Genomic DNA, 19,859 nt, shown 5'->3' with positions numbered 1-19,859 from the left:
GTTGCCATGGCCACCTCCAGCAGGGATGATCGACTCGGGCAGGTTGTTTCCCAGCGTGCCGCCGTTGTTTTTACAGGCAGATAACGCTGTTCAGAGGGCTAGCACAGAAGGGCTTTTTTGCTCTTTTCTCCGTGGCAGCGCAGGAAGCCTGCTATGCGATGCGATCAGCAAGTTCAAAGCAACGTCCCGAGCCAAACATCCATTTCAAACAGCGCCTATAAGCCAGCAGCCGTATGGCACTGCTGACACCGGAGTGCCACGACGCACAGCCGGGAATCGCTGGGCCAACGGGCTGCTCCGGCCGCCGGAACTGCCTCCGCCGGGCCCCGCCGGGCCGCCATCTCCCCGCCGCCGTTGCCTGGCGACGCCGCCGCGTCCCCTCCGCGGCCGGGCCGGAGCATGGCGGAGTCCGCAGAGCCGCCGCCCCCAACTCCGCAGCCGCGGCCGCTGCCGGCTGCTTTCTTCGGGGCCTTGGCGCCGGGCAACCCGGTTGTGGACAGCCTGGATGCCGAACTGCGGGACGTCATGGGCTTCCTGCGGCGGCTGAGAGGCACAGGGGAGGCCGAGCCGCAGCGGCACGAGCTGCACCGCCGCGGGTAGGGCCGCGTCTCCCTTCTGTTCTTCGCCGCTGTCCTCGCCGCCCCCCTCCAGCCTCACCCCTGCCCCTGTCCCTTCCCTGGGTCCCCTTACAGAGCACCCACGGGGCAGGGGGCCCTTCCCTGTCAGTTTCTGTAGTGGTGTGGCAAGCCGCTCAACCCTTTTTAGCTTTGCTTTTTATTTTTGCTTTTTCTGCTTTATTATCATAGGATCACAGAATCGTAAGGATTGGAAGGGACCTCTGGGGATCTAGTCCACCCCCTTGTTAATGCAGGTTCCCTGGTTTACATAGGAAGGAGTGCAGGCAGGTCTTGAATCTTTCCAGGGAAGGAGGCTCCAGCACCAATCTGGGCAGCCTGTTCAGCCCTCTCACCCTCACAGTAAAGCAGTTCTTCCTTCTATTTGTAATTGTGATGTAGTTTGCACCCATTGCCCCTCGTCTCATTGCTGTGCACCACTAAGAAGAACCTGGTCTCCTCCGTTCTTGACTTAGAGATATTTATAAGCATTGATAAGATCTTCTCTCAGCTTTCTCTTCTCTAAGCTGAACAGCCCCAGATCTCTCAGCCTTTCCTCATAATGGAGCTGTTCCAGGCTCCTTTTCTTAGTGGCCCTCTTGAAAGAAGTTCTCACTCTTTCTTGAACTGGATGCAGTTCTTTATATGTGGCCTCACCACAGCATAGAGGAGGATCACTTCTCTTGACCTGCTGGCCACGCTCTTTTTAATGCACCCCAAGATACCATTGGCCTTTTTGGCCACTAGGGCATATTACTGCTGGATTGTAGCCAACTTGTTGTCCACCAGGACACTTCAGTCCTTCTCTGCGGAGCTCCTCTCTAGGAGGTCATAACCTAATTATCTTTTCGTAATTAAAATCCTCTCTCTCAAACACTAACAGCTCATGTTTCTGCACTTCCTAGCATTTAACACTGTAGGAAGAAAACATGAGGTGCTGTGGCAGTTGACAGTGCCACTATTGGCTGTGTTAGAGCTGCTGGAGCTTTTCAGCAGGGAGCCCCTCTTGCTGTGCCAGAGCAGTTGGCAGCCCACCAGCAAGGTGCAGGTGCAAGCATGGTGTGGATGGCATGCACATGCATTGAGAACTGTGCCTGTAGCAAGGCCAAATGAGGACAAGCCCACACAGCTCTTTTTGTGCATGTGTCTGCATCTATTTAGGTATATTTTTATACCCATCAATGCAGGCAGAACATATGGCAAGTGTATTTGTGCATATTTGTTTGTTCACATACATGCATATCTGTGGGTATGCATAAGTCTAAGTTTTCTAATGCTGCTAATGTAGAGCAACTAAAATTGGAGAATGATTCACAGTTCATGCATATGTCTTACAGAGACTGTGCATTTTCTCATGTAGCTCTTCCTATGTATTTAGGTTCATTATGACACAAATGTTCAACTGCTTCTTCTAAACTAATTGTTAATTTTCTACAGTTATTATCTGAACAATGTTCTATTCTAAATTTACAGATCTTTAACATTAATATGAAAGTCTCCCAGGTTATAAAAATTTCATTCAAAAGGAGCACAGCAGCTGGCTGTAAGGGTGGTTAGATTATCACTATGTGCAACTTCTGTCCTTACATATTTCGCTTGGTTCTTTTTGCAGTCCGCAAACGTTTCTTCTCTAAAGGAGCTGTGCACATTTTAGGTGGTACTCAAATTTGGCAGTCTATGATTTGTCTGCACTGGAGATCTTTTGTTTTCTAAATATACTGGATTTCTAATTTGTTTATGTGGTGTGTTTGTCCCTAAGTCCAGGCCTACGTCTGTCACACAGAAAGAAGTCTTTGGGCTTTTGTCTCTAGTGTTTTTTATATTGCTTCAGCAACTCATTTCTGTGCTTTGGTATTTTTAAGCCTTTTATTTACAGCTTCAGACTGTTTTTTGCTTTAGCTGATCTGTATTCTTAGTTTGAAAGTATTCCCTGCAGGCCCCTCAGAGGAAGGAGTGCCACTCAGCTGCTCCACACAGCACCAATTCAGCAGAAAACTGCTGATAATGAATACATCCATTTTAACTTCTAGTTGTGAGTTGGGCATGCTGAATCTGATCTGTTTGCAGATATAATGCAAGTAATCCAAGTAATTGGTTTCTGCATCCAGTGTCTCCAAGCCATACTTTACTTTCTCCTGTGAAGTATTTTGATGTGAGTAGGCTCTATCTTTTTAAAACTGGTATTCTGTAGATGTTTCTCAATGTCCCTGCTGGCTCAGCTGATATGAGAACATTTCCCAATCTAAAGAATTTTGCAGCATTCATCACGAAGACAAGAACTAGCACTACCTGGGGCTTGATTCCAGGAGCTGCTGATAGCAGTGATTCATGCTGGAACTTCCAAGGCATTGAGAAAGTTACACAATACCAAACTCCCCATGGCTCTGCATCTTCTAATATTCTTCGTATGTACAGCAGCAATGCAGAGATGGAAGGCTGTAATTCTGATAATCAGCTCACACACTCAGGTAGCTAGCAAATTTACAGCTATTTGATTGTGAAATTTCTGCATTGTTTTTCCTTTTCCTCTTATCGCTCAAGTTTGGAATATGTGCTGCTTGCAGAACCAGCCATAGTCTCGTGGTTTCCAAGAATTTCTGAAGGTAATAGCTGTTACAGATGGTTTCCTAAATGCTCTGAAGGTTCTTGCTTTGTCATTTGTCAAGCTACATTTTCTGGCATGGGTTGGTGATCAAAGTGCTTGCTATTAGAGGAGCAAGAAAATGAGCTTCCACATGGCACAGTTTAGAAGACTGTCAGTTTCATTGTTCCAGTGCTGTCAGCCTTTGATGTTGATAAGTTAATAGTAAGGCCATAGGTTAGGTACTTATAATGTCCTCATGTAAGAAATAAAAACACTGAATATTTGCCTTGTACTGCAATTATGAATATTTTCTGTTGGAAGAAGCAGTAAAAAGATTTTTTTTTTCCATCAGGTAAATGACAACCTGTTTTAACTCATTTATCTGAGCAATGAGGGTATCAGAGAATTTCTGTGACCTATTGATTTTGTTTCATATTGTGTGGTTTAGGTACCCTCATTCAGTATGACATTTTTTGATCTGTATCAGAAAATCCTTTACTAATTATCGTAAAGACATTTCACCCAGAAATAAATCCTCAAGGGCCTTACCCTGTACAAAATATTATGGATTGAGCTTTCAGGAAAAAACTTTTATTATTCATAGAGTGGCTGGAAATGAAGAAGTTTTACCTTTGAGCCTGAACAGCCCAATTTTTCTGAGAATTCATTTGTTGCTCAACATGTTCTTCTGGAGTTCTACAGCCTCTTTAAAAGAGAGACTTATTAGCTGTTTGGAAAGCATCTTGCTTTCCTTTGTTTGTGTAAGAGAAACATTCCTGTGTCATGCCCTCACTTCTATTTAGTCACGACATTGTAGCAGATAGATTTTTACCTTAATCTCCCCATTGATATTGACAGTCTAGTGAGATTTGTCACTAGTTTATTGCTGCAATGAAAAATCTCACTCGTTAATAGAGTATTCAAACCAATAAAAAATGGAGATGACCTTCTCTGGGGGTTTTTCATCTGATCAGTCCTAAAGGGGTTTGTAAACTTACCTTCCAGACCTTTTTCTACAGCTGTTACTATCAGTTCCTTTACTGACTGATAATTAGCTTTCTTCTTCTCCCTCAAGTAGTGTCTATCTAGTATTCAGGAATCTTTTTCTGAGCTTCTTCCCTTGGTAGTCTAGGGAGCCCTGCTCAGAAACTCAATGGATTCCTTCCTGTGGAGCCTCTGACTGGACTGGTAGTCTTCTCTCAGTGTAAGAGATCAATAGCCACACAGGTTTTTAATTGCTTTCAGATGGACCATGAGAAATACAGACCCCATTTAGAAGATGTTTTTTACTATACAGGGCTATGATTTTCTTTAAAGACATAATGTGCAAAAAGATTTTTTTCAGGTTGTTGCTTTTGGCCTGATTTATGCTTTTATTGCATTTTCTCTTCAGAATACACCTCTAGAATGTCCCATTTATTTCTTTGCTGCTTACTTTGAAGAACTGAGAATTGTGCCAAGATGATACTTTCAGGAAAAAAAAAAAAAAGTGTTGCAATTCTTTGGTGTAGAGATGGTTTTGACAAGTTGCTCATACAGCCATCTGTTTCACCTTGAAATGTGAAGTTGACTTGTAGCTTTCTGTGTGGGAAAATTGATGTTTCTGGTTATGTTTTTTTTTTTTTCTTTCTTTCTTTCTTTTACTGGGAGTCTTATCAGAAGATAAAATGAAAAGCTGTCTAGGAAACTGTAAAAATGAATTTGAAGTTCCAGAATGTCAGAAAACAGCTGAAGAAAGTGTCTTGCATTCTAACCTATCATCACTATCTTAGGAGAGTGAAAAGGTCCTGATATCTCACACCAAAAACCTCATAGCTTAGATAAATTCAGCTAGAAGGTTATTTTCAAACAGTAATTCCTCTCTTTCCAGTTGTTTCCCTTTTTTATAAATTGCTACCTATGAATAATTTAGCCTGTGGTTTCACAAGGCAGTCTTTGCTGAGGTTCCTGTAGAAACAATTAGTTAAGTGATTAAATGCAGGAGATGCCTGGCACTATGTACACTGTCAGTATTGTTAATTCTGTAACAAGATTCTTCACAGCAGTCTGTCTGATCAGTTATTGTTTTCAAGCTTGAATATAGATTACTTTAAAAAATCTAAGTCAGCAAAGTAGTACAAAGGCACTAAGATGTCAAAGGCAGTCAGCGGGAACAACACAGCAAGCTGCAAGCAATCCAGGAGATTCCTGGAGTCAATTGAGGATAACTTTCTGGTTCAGGTATTGGATCAACCAGAAGCAAAGTGTCACTGGTGTCACTGGACCTGGTGCTCGCCAATGTGGAGGAGATCATTAAAGAAATTGAGATTGGGGGCAGTTTGGACTGTTGCGACCATACCCTGGTTGAGTTTGTGATCTCAAGGAGTACGGGCCTGGCAAAGAGTGGAGTCATGACCCTGAACTTCAAGAGAGTGAACTTCAGGCTGTTTAAGGAATTATTAGATGAGGTCTCCTGGGAAATTCTCCGTAAGGACATGGGAACAAAACAGCTGGCAGACCTTTAAGGACACCTTTCTGAGTGTAGAAGCGCTCTCTGTCCTGCATAAGAAATCAAGCAGAGGAGGCAGGAAACCAGCATGGCTGAGCAAGCACCTGGTATATACTGATATGAGGTATATTGGTCAGAAAAGGTAGTCAAAGGAGTGTGTACCCCCCCTGATAAATGAGAAGGGAGAACTGGCTACAACACACGTGGAGAAGGTAGAAAGTACTCAACAAGTTCTTTGCCTCAGTCTTCAATTGCAATCAGGCTTCCCACACCTCTCGTGTTCCTAAACCCGTAGGTGGGAGTTGGGGAAGCAAAATCCCTCCCACTGTAAAAGCAGGGCAAGTTTAAAACTGTGTCATGAGGCTGAAAGTGTTCAAGTCTATGGGGTCAGACAACATGCATCTCAGTCTCCCTAAGGAAGTGTGTGCCCAGGTGGCCAAGAGGGACAACGGCATCCTGGCCTGCATTAGAAATAGTGCGGCCAGCAGGAGCAGGGAGGTGATCATCCCCTTCTACTCAACACTGGTGAGGCTGCACCTCGAGTACTGTGTTCAGTTTTGGGCTCCTCACTACGGGAAAGATGTTGAGGTCCTGGAGCGTGTCCAGAGAAGGGCGACAAAGCTGGTGAGGGGTCTGGAGCACAAGTCTTATGAGGAGCGGCTGAGGGAGCTGGGATTGTTCAGTCTGGAGAAGAGGAGGCTCAGGGGAGACCTCACTGTACTGTACAACCTCCTGAAGGGAGGTTGTGGTGAAGGGGGATTTGGCCTCTTCTTCCAGGCAATGACCAGGACACGGGGAAATGGCCGCAAATAGTATCAGAGGGGGTTTAGATTAGACATAAGGAAGAACTTCTTCTCTCAGAGAGTGGTCAGGCACTGGAATGGCTGCCCAGAGAGGTGGTGGAGTCTCCGTCCATGGCAGTGTTCAAGAGGCGTCTGGATGATGTGCTGTGTGATATGGTTTAGTGCTTGTGGTGGCAATGGTGATGAGGAGATGGTTGGACTAGATGATCTTATAGGTCGTTTCCAACCTTGTGATTCTATGATTCTATGATTCTATGAAGTGGCTGATGTGGTTGCCAAGCTACTCTCCATTATGTTTGAAAATCTGTAGCTCAGGTAAAATCTCTGGTGAATGGCAAAAGGGAAACATTACTCTCATTGTTAAGAAAGAGTGAAAGACCCAGGGAACTACAGACTGATGAACCTCATATGTGGGCCTCAGAAATCATGGCACGGATTCTTCTAGAGGATACTTAGGTAGCTCTAAAAGTAGTATCTCTTAGGATAACAAACAGAGGCAAAAGAAGAGCAAAGCAGCTATAGCCATAAATCCTTTCTTTTTTAACAAATGTGTCATTTACTTGTTCTTTCATGGAGTCCCACACTACATGATTTAATATTCATGAACTTTTCATGCTAGATGCAGCTCAGTGCTAGAGGCTTTCTAATAGGCCTCTTTTTGTGATTCATGGTATAGCTCTGTAATTCATTTCACATTTACAAGTTCTTAAGTTTGCTGCTTCTGGATAAGCATTGTTATTTTGAGATCTTTTCCCCCTGTTCTAAGTGTGTAGCTTCTTGTCCAACGATTGCTCTGAGTTGCAATCCATTAAAATACCAAAGAGTTTCTTCGAAGCTTCTCAAATTCTATCTGAAAAGTGGGACACTTTTTTACTCTTCTTGTTTCAACATTGCAAAGGAATTTATATTAATACATTCCAATAAGGTTTTATGTATGAGACAATTCATCCTTTTTAAAAATCTGCGCAATAAAGCCTGTTGACAGACATGAAACCCAGAAATGTCCTTGTCTGCTTGTTAAATCTAGCTTTAATGATCACTTGTTTTGAAATATTAAGAGGTTCAAATACACTTGGAAGAAGGAGGTTTTCACAATTTGAAGCTTTCTTGATTTGTTTACTTGTTACGATGGCTCTACTGCCAGTTTAATCTGGAACTTTTCTTTCCTTTCTTTTCTTTTTCTTTTTAGAGCAAATACTCTGTTTAAGATTTGGACCAAATACAAGCCTCGACTGCCAGATTGGTATTACAATGACAAACTTCTGAAAGTTGGTGATTCCCTTGCTCAGATCAAAGTAAGTCATAGCACAACAGAAATGGTTCAATCCCAATTTTTGTTTCATTATGTTTCTGTGTTATTTTAATTTTTAATCATATTACATAGGAAGCTATTTAGAAAGTTGCAAAAACTTCTGCAAAATAATGCCAACGAGAGTAGGTAGTTCATAACTCTTAATTATTATTGTAAAATCTCCCCAATTTTTTTTAATGTATTTGCTGTACCTGCATTTTCTATGCACCTAGGTTGCTTTTTAAAAGTTTAACACCCTGAATCTTTATACAGTATTTGTTTGTAGTGGTGATTTGGTACACAGAAATGTCAACTCAGTGCTCAGTTAAACAAAAGTGAATATAAAGAATTGTCAGGGAGGAGGGGAACAGAGAACAAAAATCAGATTTCAATTACACAGCTGTATGTATTAATGGTGCTCTTGCATCTTGAAAAAAGATAAAAATAGATTAAAAAAATTTAAAAATAGATTAAAAAAGATAAAAAATAGATTAAACCAAATGGATATTTTTTAATAAATGAAATGTTAAGTATTACTGAAATGTCAGCATGATTTCATTTGCTTTATGTTTGGTATTAAGCTTACTATTAACAAATGTAATCTTAATATATTCAAGTCTTTATATTGTTTCACTCTGCATGATAAGCATCTGAGATTGTGTCTTGCTACAAACCTCACCCTATTGTTTAAATAATTGTTTTGTGAGTTCCTAAATAGTTGTTATAAACTTTTTAAGATGAAATGTTATTTGGATTTTTATGACAATATGGAAGAAAAAATATATTTGGATTTGTTTCCTGTTGAAGAAATGTGGTATTCTTCTTCAGACCACACCAGCAAAAGAAAAATAGGTAATTGGTATTGTGTTTAAACTGAAAATAATTTTTAAGATCACCCTATAGACTTTTCTGTTAAGAAAGCAGTTAAATGCCTATTGTCATGCTTTTTATTTTTATTATCATGCTACTGTTAAACATTTATTCTCTACACAAATTCCCCCTTTTCACCTAGGAAAACAGCAGGCATCATTGGAAAAGCATCAAGACATTTTGATGAGTCAGTTTTTGGAGGAATGTATCCTCTGGAATGGTTCTCCTATTATGTCCTTTGCTTATGGAGTCCAACAGGGATAAATGCTATTGATGTTACTTATGGACAGTGTTTATATGGTCATACTTGGCTATTGGGCCACCTTTACTGAAGACCTGGAGAAAGAAATGGCAATCATGTAAATGTTGCAAAGTCTTACCTGCCCTAGAGAATTACACTGTAGTGGCCTGCCTCCTAAATAGGGAGCAGTAAGCTATAGCTGAAGTGTAGCAATGCTGAACACTCACTGGTAGGTTGAAAGCATATAGAAGAATTTGTAACTGTGGTACTATTATAAACAAAGATAAAGGCTCATAGTACAGGTTTAGAACTATTCACAGAAATTCTCATGGAAGTTCTTGAATAACAGCATTACTTAATAGCTCCTTCATTGCCTGGGCAATTCCATTCATATTTTCTTCATATTCACATTTTCCTTAAACTCTCATAGCTTCTGGGCCTAGGAATTGATTTGAGTATTATGCAGTGATTTTAGTGCTGGGAACTGCTGTTCTCACAATGCAGTCAGTAAAAAGTTATTCAAATAAATCAAACCTTACCGTCTTTGTTTTTCATTGACTTTCCATAGCATGACTCAGAGATGGTAGTTTGGTCCTTGTATTCAAGGGGCTTCTTGGCATGGCCCAGTATTGCCTAAAATAATCTAGAAGTGATCACAAATTAATTTCTCTGTTGTAACGTGGTGTTCTACTTTAAAGTTTTTAGTGTCATAGAAAAATTTGTCATGCTGGCTAGGCTAAGACTTTGAAATGAGCCGTCCTCAGAACTCCCATTTTTAAGTGCTTTGCTTTGATATTTTTACAGATTTAGTTTTCATTGTATCCATGTTCTTCTCAGGAGAAAAAGGGAAAAAACATGATGGGTGTTACAAATTTCAGTGCATTATGGGAAAGACAAATGTGGTGTAGCAGCAAGTTCTGTGATAAGCAGGCTAGAGTCTATTCCATAATGAAGCATTCTTTTGGTCCCTCTTGATTCTTAGTTGGAAACTGCTGACGGTTATTTTAAAATTGAATCTTCCTTTATGTTCTGTAATGCTTAATGATACATGGTCTTCTAAAATGAGTTATTGGTGACTGAGCACCAACTTTCTGTCCTTCAGCTGTTTATTTTAATGCTATCTCACACTGAATTCCTTTCTATTACACATCTGCTTTTAGGACACACCTAAATTCATTATGTTAAATGTATTGAAATTAGATACCTGTTAGTCATCATACTAATCAGTACTGACTCATTTCTTTACCCCCTCCCTCTGCCTCTATCTGTCTCTTATCTCCAGTCTTACACGTGTATTTTAAACTGTCTGGGGGAGGAATCACATTTTATCAGTTAGTAGCTGAAGCATGGTTCTGATCCATTAGCACTCTTGTCACAATTGTCCGTGGAAAGTAAAAGTTTCTGTTCATCACCACTTCTTTTTCACAGCAAACGTAATAGGGTCGTGCGAGTAAGATTCCTTAGACGTTAAAATATTCAGGGGAAGTGTTACTGTGGGAATTGAATGGAAAATAGTATTTATAAGGAAATACTTTTGGATTTTCTGTGTTAAAACATCAAAGGACCTTTTTCTACAATTACAAATTAGCTATTTTTGTTCTTTATAGAATTTATCATGATTGGTGTTTGTGTGGTCTAGCATTAGTGAAGTTGGTAGAGAAACCTCTAAATAGTGCTTGCTGTAGGAAGTGACAGAGGTGATTCAGTAAGTAAGTGGCACTTGGGCAGCTGAGTCAGAGCTTGCTGTCTCAGTAAGTATGATGTTAGAATGGATCAGAGTGCTGCTGGGGAGCTGAGTGCTGCATGACACAGAGCTCAGCATCCTGTTTCTTAATAGTTCTTAAAGTGTCAGTTCGACTTCTGCTCTATTAATGTTGACCTCTTTTCCATTTGTAGTTCCAGCATTCACTGGCTATGTTTTCCTTCTCCTGCATCTTATTTTAAAAAAATGAGCTTTGACACTGGGGAAAAGGGGGAGAGAAGTGATATCTGCATATTTTTTATAAAGTTCTGCTTTATGACATTTCTCAGAAGTGTAGCACTATTGTCATTACTGTTCACAAGCTGCAGGATATTCCAAGAATTTTGTTTGATTTTGACTTGATTTTGTTATTTTGATATTAGCCTAAGATCATACTCTACACTTGTTCTCTAATTTGTCATATTGTAGCAGAAATCCTAAGCCAGGGCTTGAAGCAGTGATTGAGCACCTGGCAGGAAGGTGGGGCCAACACAGGAGAGCTCAGGTACGTGCAGTGCACCTGAGTGACCAGAAGGGGTGTAACCAGGATGCACCCCTTCTCAGACTTTATTGAAGGGTTAGCAGTGGAGGCAGGGTGATTTCTTGGTGGAGATCCCTATATACCTGTGGCCTTCTGAAGATAAGGAGATCCTTTCTTTTGTTTCTGTGTCCAGAGCTGTTGTATTTGAGCAAGTCCTCACTTGCTGCAGCCTGGGACTTTGCTATTCTGCTGTTATTGCTGTGTTTTCCATCATGTTACAGTGTTCCACATATTTATGACTAAAATTAACAAACTCTCTAATCATGAACTCTTAAGTATTTTAGCCTTTGTATGAGGAGGGTTTTCACATTTGAAATAATATTGCTGAATGTTTGCGTGAAGCTTTCTTGTATTACTTCCAGCTGATCTCTCATGTTGATAGTTCTTAGGTAAATATAATAAAATGACACATTGTATAGAAACAGATGTAATATGTAAACTATAGAAGTAACTTATTCTTCATTTTTCAGGAGTATAAGTTGGCACTTACACAGTGCTATGGAAGATACCTTCAGCAGTTCTGTTCTGTAAATCCTGATGATATCACAGATGATGAAAATCAGTTTAAATCCACCTTTTTTCCAAATGGTTTCAAGGACAAAAATGCATCTCTTACGGTAGGATGCCGATTATCTTTCTTGTCAAAGACATTCAGTTTCAAAATAGGTAGAGTGCTTTATCACCCATAAATGTGGTTCATGTAACTCAATTAATTAAATATTAATATTAATGCATCTTTCATACCTTGCCTGTACAGATTACACAGACTTAAGTCATATGTACAATATGAACACCCAGAGAGGTGTACACTTCCAAGTGTACATAAATGTTTATGCTTTTATGGCATAAGCCAACCTCTGTTGATGCTAAAAAGGTAATTTTTTCTGAACAGGTTTTGTTCTGAAATAGTTACTAATAACCACTGTCAGAATCAGGGTATGGATCAAAGCTGGTAACTGTCTTTTAATTGTTGTGGAAGTTTCCATATGGTGTGATCTAAGAACTGGTCAGAATGCAAGAGAATCAAAACATCATATTATAATTTTTATCATATATATGCAAGAATACTCCTTGCAATGCTGCATTACAATCAATAGATTATTTGCTCAGTATGAAAAAAACCAAAAGTTTTTTTAAGTGTTCTAAACTCTTGGGGAGCTAAATGACCTCAAGCTTATGTTGATAGTTTTTTGTATTAACTTTCTTTTTGGGGATAGGCGTCTGCAATTTATTGCTTGTTATTCAAAGAAGAAAATGTTTCAGTTGGTACAAAGGGAGTGCTAAAGACATACTGGATTCTATCTTAACCAGTGCTTTGCTGAGAAACTATTTTCAGTACATGGTGGATATTTTGAAAAAAAAAAAGAAAAAAAAAATAATGCAAGTAATGGAGTAGATTGGCCAGAGAAGCTGTAGAAGCCCAGTCCCTGGAGGTGCTGGAGGCCTGTGATGAAGATGAACAAATTACATCCTAGTCTTCTGAGTACAGTGTAGTCTTAACATTTCTTTCCTCAACTATTTCAACGTCTCACGGACTAGTGCATTTTTACCTTGTGGTACAGTAGAAACCGATCCAATCTAATAGTAAATTGACCTAATAGCTTTGGCTCTTTTTCCATAGTGTAATTCTCATTTAAATGTCATGCTGGTTTTTTTTTTTTTTTTGCTTTGTTTTGTGCGTGTTTGTGCACACTCAATCTTTTCATGCTCAACATTTTATGATACTTTACTGATGTAAAAAATGTGTATCTATTTTAAATATGTGCATGTATATTTTACATGTGTTTCCATGTGTTTCAGTTCCATGCTTTGCAAGAGAGGAATGTTTGCGTTTATCAGATGGTTTGTAGCAGTGACAGAAACCTTCAGAAACAAGAGTCCCTGCAGACCTGTTTCAAAGTCTTGTCATCATTACGACTCACCATGCAAGTGGCTCTACCTCAGCAGAATTTATGTTGGCTTATCTACAATGGTATCTTTGCATTTCTTTGCTAAGCAAGTCATCTTGGACATATTTTTAAGATCAGCAAAGGAGTTGAGAATAAATCTCTAGTTAGTTTTAATTGTAGCAGTGTATTTTTTAAAATGTTTCTTGTTCTGAAATAACAGAGTTCTAAGTTTCTACAGTGTGCTTTTTATCAAAAGGACAGTCAGAAAAACAAGCTCTTTCATCATAGCTGTGGTTTGAGAGTATTAATGAAATTAAATCTGAGAGTGTACAATAGGCGTTTTGGAAACTGAGATTAAAAAAAGCTCAGAAGAATTCCTATCAGTAAGATATTTGTATTGATGATTTTTTTTTTTTTTTTGAAAAGGGAATTGCAGATGAAAGAACACAAAATGAAATCTTCGTATTTTTAAAAAAACGTTCTTCAAGTTTGCAGTTAATAACAAAACTCATTCAGAAATTGCCACATAATATGACCACATTTTCAAATTAGAATATATCCGTATATGATTTCAATGTGAATAAATACCTGAATTAGGAAAATTTTGAGGCAGAAAATGGAGCTTCTATGGACTAAACACAGAGAATAGTGTATCAAGATTTTTACTTCAAGACTACCAAAATATTTATGTACTTTGAAAGATCATTCTGTTTAATCAAAACTTTGGACTATCATGTTGTTCTATTATGGCTAGTTGTTGTAATATAAATTGAGGGTATAATTTATTTTTAGTTTAAATAATGAAAAATACTGATATTTATCTGAGCTATAAATGGTTGAAATTCTTACATGTGTTTTCCTGGGCCTTATTACCTTCATACTATATCCTATCTAAGATGTGTTTTTGTTTGTTTTGTTCTCTGGGTAAATAATTAAAATTAAAATATAGTCACTTGTTATTCTTAAGTTCAATTAGAGGTCTCTGTACCAAGCCTAGTCAGTAAGGATTTTTTTCCTCTGAATAGAGTTAATGTTAGGTAATAAATCTGCCCAGTTCCCAAGCACTTTTCTGCAATTTCTGGCAACAGATTTTGTCTTACTACATTTGATTGATTAAAAAAATGAATCTTACAAGTGCTTGCTAAATTCTTATTCACTGGGATAATAACACCCTTCAAACTCTTACAATTGGCGTTGTGATGCCTCCTGCTGCCACAGGTGTCCCTTTCTGAACAGTCATACAGACAGAATAGATTTTTTTCTTTTCCCTAAGATTGTTAGATTGTTTCCTAAGAACTGCTGTGTCTTTTATACTTCTAGGCTTGTTTTTTTGTGTGTGTGTGGTTTTTTTTTTTTTTTTTTAAGCAGTTTTGTGGCATAGTCTAAATTAAGTAATTCTTTTTTTTGACAGGATTTTATTCATAAATGACTCTGATGCTTTTGAAAATTCTATTCACAATCAGTTTGCTTCATTTAACTTATCACACTGACTATCAAACTGAATTGTGTTGCTGTCTCCCAGGACAATGCCACGACAAACTATAAGATTCCTGCAAGTTAAGCTGTGAGGAGAAGTCAGTCTATTAAATTAAAAAATAAAAAAATAAAAAAATTGCATCTAGGGATTAAAAAAACCAACTGTTTCTCTTATCAGTTCATTTAATAAAAAAATCAGTGTATTGAATTTTTATATTCAATTCTTTTATGGCATTACTTTATTATGTAGTTACTTTTAAAGTTGATATTGCTTAAGAATTTGTTGGTTTCAAATTCTCTAACTTAAAAATAGTGAGAGAAAGATTATCTGGAAATACCAACCCAGATATTAGGAAGTTCCAGTTAGTTAACATAAAATATTTCATCTAGGAATCCAGAACTTACCTGTTTCTTTATTTTATTCTTACAGGTACAATCCATATTTATACCATATGCAGACATTTGATGATGATAGGTCAGTCTGCTCAGGTATGGAAAACAAACAGAAATATTTGAAAATTGCACAGATTAGAAAATGCATCAGTGTCTTGCATAGCACTGTAGCCTGACTTAGCTATTTTATTGTCATTGCAGTAGTGCTTGTCACACTTGAATAAACAGTCTAAATGGCAGAATGGCCAATTCAAAAATCTTTGTGCCTTGATGCCTCTGTGTCTCTTCAGCTGTGGAATGGAGCTCAGCACAATGTCTCGCTGGACACTGATGGAGTGTTTGACAATTTTAGAGAGCTCTAGATGGTTTTTTTTTTTTCTTTTTTTTTTTTTTTTTTCCAAGCAACTCCATCAGAATCCAAGGATTGTTTTTGTTTCTTAAAAAGTGGAGATATGCTGACACCTGGTGGATAGATTCTTTTTTTATCTGTTGTTTATATCAGTTGTTCACTGAACAAAACCTTCTTCTCCATGAATATCTTAATAAAAGTGAGTTAGGACTTCCTTTAACTTTTAATCTTATTGTGCAGGATCCAGGGAGACTAATTATTGGCATTTCAGATTATTTTAATTTATGTAGGGTGCTCCAAAGTAATGTCTCTTATTTATTTCCATGGTAGCTACGCTAGCTGCAAAGAGCTCAGTAACACTCTTTGACAGAGCAAATTCTCACAAAATACTTTTTAACTCAGTCACCACTCTTAGCTATAGGTTTTTGCCAGGGGTGGATGTGCATGCCATGCCAAAAATCTGCATGACTGTCTGAAGTGTGACTTCTCTTTTGCATTGCTGCTGCCACTGCTGAAGTGCACCACTCACTGCCTTACTGTGCTCACATCCATTGTTTGATCTCCCTAAACATCTAGCAATTGTCAGTGACTATCAATGGGCACCATGTTTTCCATATGGAGGAATTCAATTCCACAGCTTTACTTCGTACACACTTTTCTGTCAGACTCCATTCTGTCAGGCTGCCCCTCTGCTGCCATCTGTTGCACAGCAACAGAAAGTAAGGTTGCTGTAACATTCAATCTCTACTGCCATACCATCAACATCTGCCTTGCATGTAACGGCCCAACATAATAAGCACTTGTCTGTTAAATATCTGTACACTGATTTAGTTTGGGACTAAAGTTGTGTGTATTTAGTGCACCTAGTGGAGCATTGCACCAAACAGAGTGGAAGGGAAGACCAACCAGTATAGTAGGGCTAATTCTTTAAACAGTGATTGCTACAATGACTATGTTAGGAGAGACAGATAAAACTAAGAGCTGGCAATGTGGTTCCATAGTTATAAATTGATCTCACTGCAGGCTGTCACCAAAGAGGGCAGACTCCATTGTGTCACAAGTCAGCTTGCTGATCTAGTTGAAATGTAACTTAGAAAAACAATGATCACTAGAGGTGGCACAAAAGAGAGAGAACTCTCATAGTAAGCGTAGACGAGAGAGAAGGGTGGCGCCACTGGTGGCTAGCCTATGGTGAAGCAGAATGGCAAAGTAGCTCAGAGGTTAAAATACAATGCTTGCCCCTAGCTACAGATGGAAAACAATAATAAGCAGGAAGATTACTTTGTAATCAACAAAATATGTTAAAAATCAATATACATTCTGTGCCTTTTTTCCCCTCTTTGAATTAGTCCTACCAGGAGAAGAATTCTCCTTACCTGACAGAAAGTATATTGATATAGTACAAAATGCTACTGTCAGTAGCACTTATCAGTATATATCAGTATTTAGCAGTATCAGTTTGAAACTGGATTTTTTTCATTACAGGTGCTGGAATATCTACTGTGGGCCAGTGTATGTATGGAATTATCCATTCCACTCTTATCTGTACATTATTTGACATGGAGGGCCACGCTATACGCGGCAGTTTGTCAGTGTTATTTTGACTGTCAAGCCGGCATTCATGGAGAGGTATCTTGATTTGTCTATTTAAATATGCCAGCTTATCAGATCATATGCATTTAGAATTCTTCCTGTATTCCAAAATTTAACTGCAGTATGGAAGTGTTTTGACTTGTAAATGAGTAATCAATGAAATTAATACGTTGCATTCTAATACTGGTTACAGATTTCTAGCATTGAGTGGTGGCAAACCCCAATATAGATGTACAAAATATATTTTGAGAAAGTTTTCTTCTTATTTTCAATTGACTTTCACTGAACTCCTCTGCTGTTTCCCAAATTCAAGAATGATGTGACTCTAAAATTACATACCTGAAAGCAGAAAAGGAAAACCTAGTAACAATTTTGGTTTTTGTACTTTGGACAGGTATTTGCTCGCCGTGGTCTGATTCAAATTGATGAACTGAAGCAATTAGAAAATATCAGTTCTTCACAGAAAAGTTCAGAAACAGGAAAGATTTTTAGAGAGGCGACTATAAAGGTATAATTCTGCAAGTAATTATTAACAGTTACAGAAGCTAAACAATCTCTGTGCAGAGGATATAACATAGTTACTTGCGTTTTTCTTTTGCTAGATGTCAGTAATGATTTTCAAAAGAGCAGTGTATGAATCCAGACGAAAGCCAAAAAGCTATTCTCGACCTAAGTTAAGAGCTAGCTTAAAAGAAGCACAAAAAGTAAGTTTAACATTTTGTATAATCCTTCTCTTTGCTTATTCTTTGCAGGTGATGAGTATGTGATATAGTTCTGCTTAAGGCATATGGTGCTATTTACAAAGAGAAAGTATTAGTCTTTCAGTTTTGTAATTAATGCAGTTTATCATAAAGATGCAGAATAAACTTGAAAAAGAGAAAAAATGTAGCAATTCTATGAGAACTACTGATTTTTGTACCTTTTTTTTTTTCCTTAGCATTAAAACTAAGAAAAATCTTGCTCAATTTCATACCAAATGTATGGGCTTTTGCCCTGCTATGTTCAATGATGATGAAGGGATACCTGGAAAAAAAGTTGCAGTGGTTTTATTTTTATTTATTTATTTTTAATTTGCTTATTAAGGCCGCTTTTCTAGAAGATGTCATTAGTTAGAGAAAGGTATTCAGAATACAAGGTAGTAATTTAAGGAAGTAACAAATTCCCCTAAATACTATTCTGACTTTGTGCTCTTTACAGCCAACATCATAAATTAGGTAATCCACTGGCATAAGTATTATAAAATACTAAGATGATGATTTTTGGTATGTGATTGCATTGTTCCTCTTTTTTTCATTTAAAGAAAATTGCTTTTTGGTACAAGAAAGGCTGATCAGAAGTAATTGAGATTGCTCATTTGATGCTGTCTAATGGCTAATAAAATTATAATGAAGTTATGCTGATATGTTCCAGGTGCAATTTGATCATGTTGAAGACTTTTTTTACGTAACTTATTCATTTAAGCTTCACAGAAGATTGTCTGATACCTCAGTTTTGAATCACTGACTTGAATCACAATTGATATTGAATTGCTGTGTGGACAGAACAATCATTTTGTCCCAAGCTTCACTTACTAGAAATTTCCTGTTATCCAGGATGGGGGAAACCTCTCAGTATGTTCAAATATGTGTGGTTTGCACATATAAAGTTGTTGGTTAACTTTCTTTAGGTCAACTGATTCTAGAAGACTGAATGGAGATCATGTAAAAGTTTTGCTGAACGATCAGGATGTTGGGAACTCAGCATACTCTCTTATTGTTTGTTCATCGGGCATTCACAGTGTCGTTGTGTCTGTCACAAAGGAGAAGCCTCATATCTCTGATGTCCATACTGTGGAAGAATCGTCACTAATTAGTTTTGTTCTGCAGTTTCTGATTGATTAACAACATTAACATTAACGTGACGTTAACAACAAACTGTTAGAAATTGTATGGTTCCTCCACCACAATTCTTTTTCTTCTAAAACGTTCTCTGACAGTTCTCATGAATTTATGCAAGAAGCAATAATATTGAATTTTCATATTTGTTTCTGCATGTGTTTAGTAGTGTTAGAAGATTTCTTAACTGTTGTAACATTTGAAAGCACTATTCTATACTTATTTGAGAATATTTTGTAGATTTATTGTGTCAAGTAAATGCGAAAATGTAGGACATTTATTTTTGCTTGATGTTCAGACTTTAAAAAACAATTTCCTCTTTTATTTATAGAACATACACAGGAGTGGTATAACAAGTAGAGCAGTTACATTTAGAGCTCATTCCAGCATGTTATAAAGCACTGAATTCTTGAATTAGCAAAGAATTAACACTCTTCCTTCTAGCATTTGTGCAGTGCAAATTATTTTTACACTTAAATCACCTTGAAAATAGAAATAGGGTACTTATATTTATATATTTTTATTTAGCTTCCACTTCTAAGGTTCTTTTCCATTAATACAATGCTTGTTTTCTAAACATGAAAGAGCAATGGTTAAGTGAAATTCTACTACTAGTAGATTAATTACCATTCTACTCTGCATCTTAACAAAAGTATTTAAATGAAACCTGCAGTTTGAGATTAGCCTGCTCTGGAGTATATGTGAAGTATGTTGCTTTCTACTTGCATAGATCTGATTCCTAAATGAATTTGATGAAAATTAATCCACAGATAAGTTGAATACAACAGCACGGTATTTTGAATAGCTTGCTGTAGTTTTGTATAGCTTGCTTCAAATATTGCTATGAAGATTTAGGGGGAAAAAAGAAGTGTTGAAAATTTATTTTGGAGTTATTTCTTTAGGAGAATGTCAGAATCCCAGAATGGCTGAGCTTGACCTTTGGAGGTCATGTGGTCTGACCCTCCATTCAAGCAGTGACAAACCCAGAACAAGGTGCCCAGGCCCATGTCCAGGTAGCTTTTGAAGATCTCCAAGCAGGAGATGTCACAGCCTCTCTGGGTAAACCTGTGCTAGTGCCTTCTCATTGACAAAGTATTTCCTGATATCCAGAT

The 19,859-nt window shown here is 38.0% G+C and overlaps 1 protein-coding gene across 1 annotated transcript in view; it reads left to right on the top strand.

The window, feature by feature from the left end:
• Window positions 1-370: 370 nt before the first annotated feature.
• The window catches only part of CFAP54 (cilia and flagella associated protein 54), a 120,566-nt gene continuing 101,077 nt past the window's right edge, over window positions 371-19,859 (top strand). The window contains exons 1-8 of the mRNA XM_052667723.1: window positions 371-596; window positions 7,679-7,784; window positions 11,644-11,790; window positions 12,974-13,145; window positions 14,969-15,027; window positions 16,766-16,909; window positions 17,268-17,381; window positions 17,476-17,577. Coding sequence (XP_052523683.1) covers window positions 400-596; window positions 7,679-7,784; window positions 11,644-11,790; window positions 12,974-13,145; window positions 14,969-15,027; window positions 16,766-16,909; window positions 17,268-17,381; window positions 17,476-17,577 — 1,041 coding nt within the window. The 5' untranslated portion in view covers window positions 371-399. The remainder of the gene's footprint in view (window positions 597-7,678; window positions 7,785-11,643; window positions 11,791-12,973; window positions 13,146-14,968; window positions 15,028-16,765; window positions 16,910-17,267; window positions 17,382-17,475; window positions 17,578-19,859) is intronic.

This window comes from Tympanuchus pallidicinctus, unplaced genomic scaffold (assembly GCF_026119805.1).
Source record: "Tympanuchus pallidicinctus isolate F22 unplaced genomic scaffold, pur_lepc_1.0 scaffold8, whole genome shotgun sequence".
NCBI lineage: Eukaryota > Metazoa > Chordata > Aves > Galliformes > Phasianidae > Tympanuchus > Tympanuchus pallidicinctus.
This window is presented reverse-complemented; position numbering and strand designations above follow the sequence as displayed.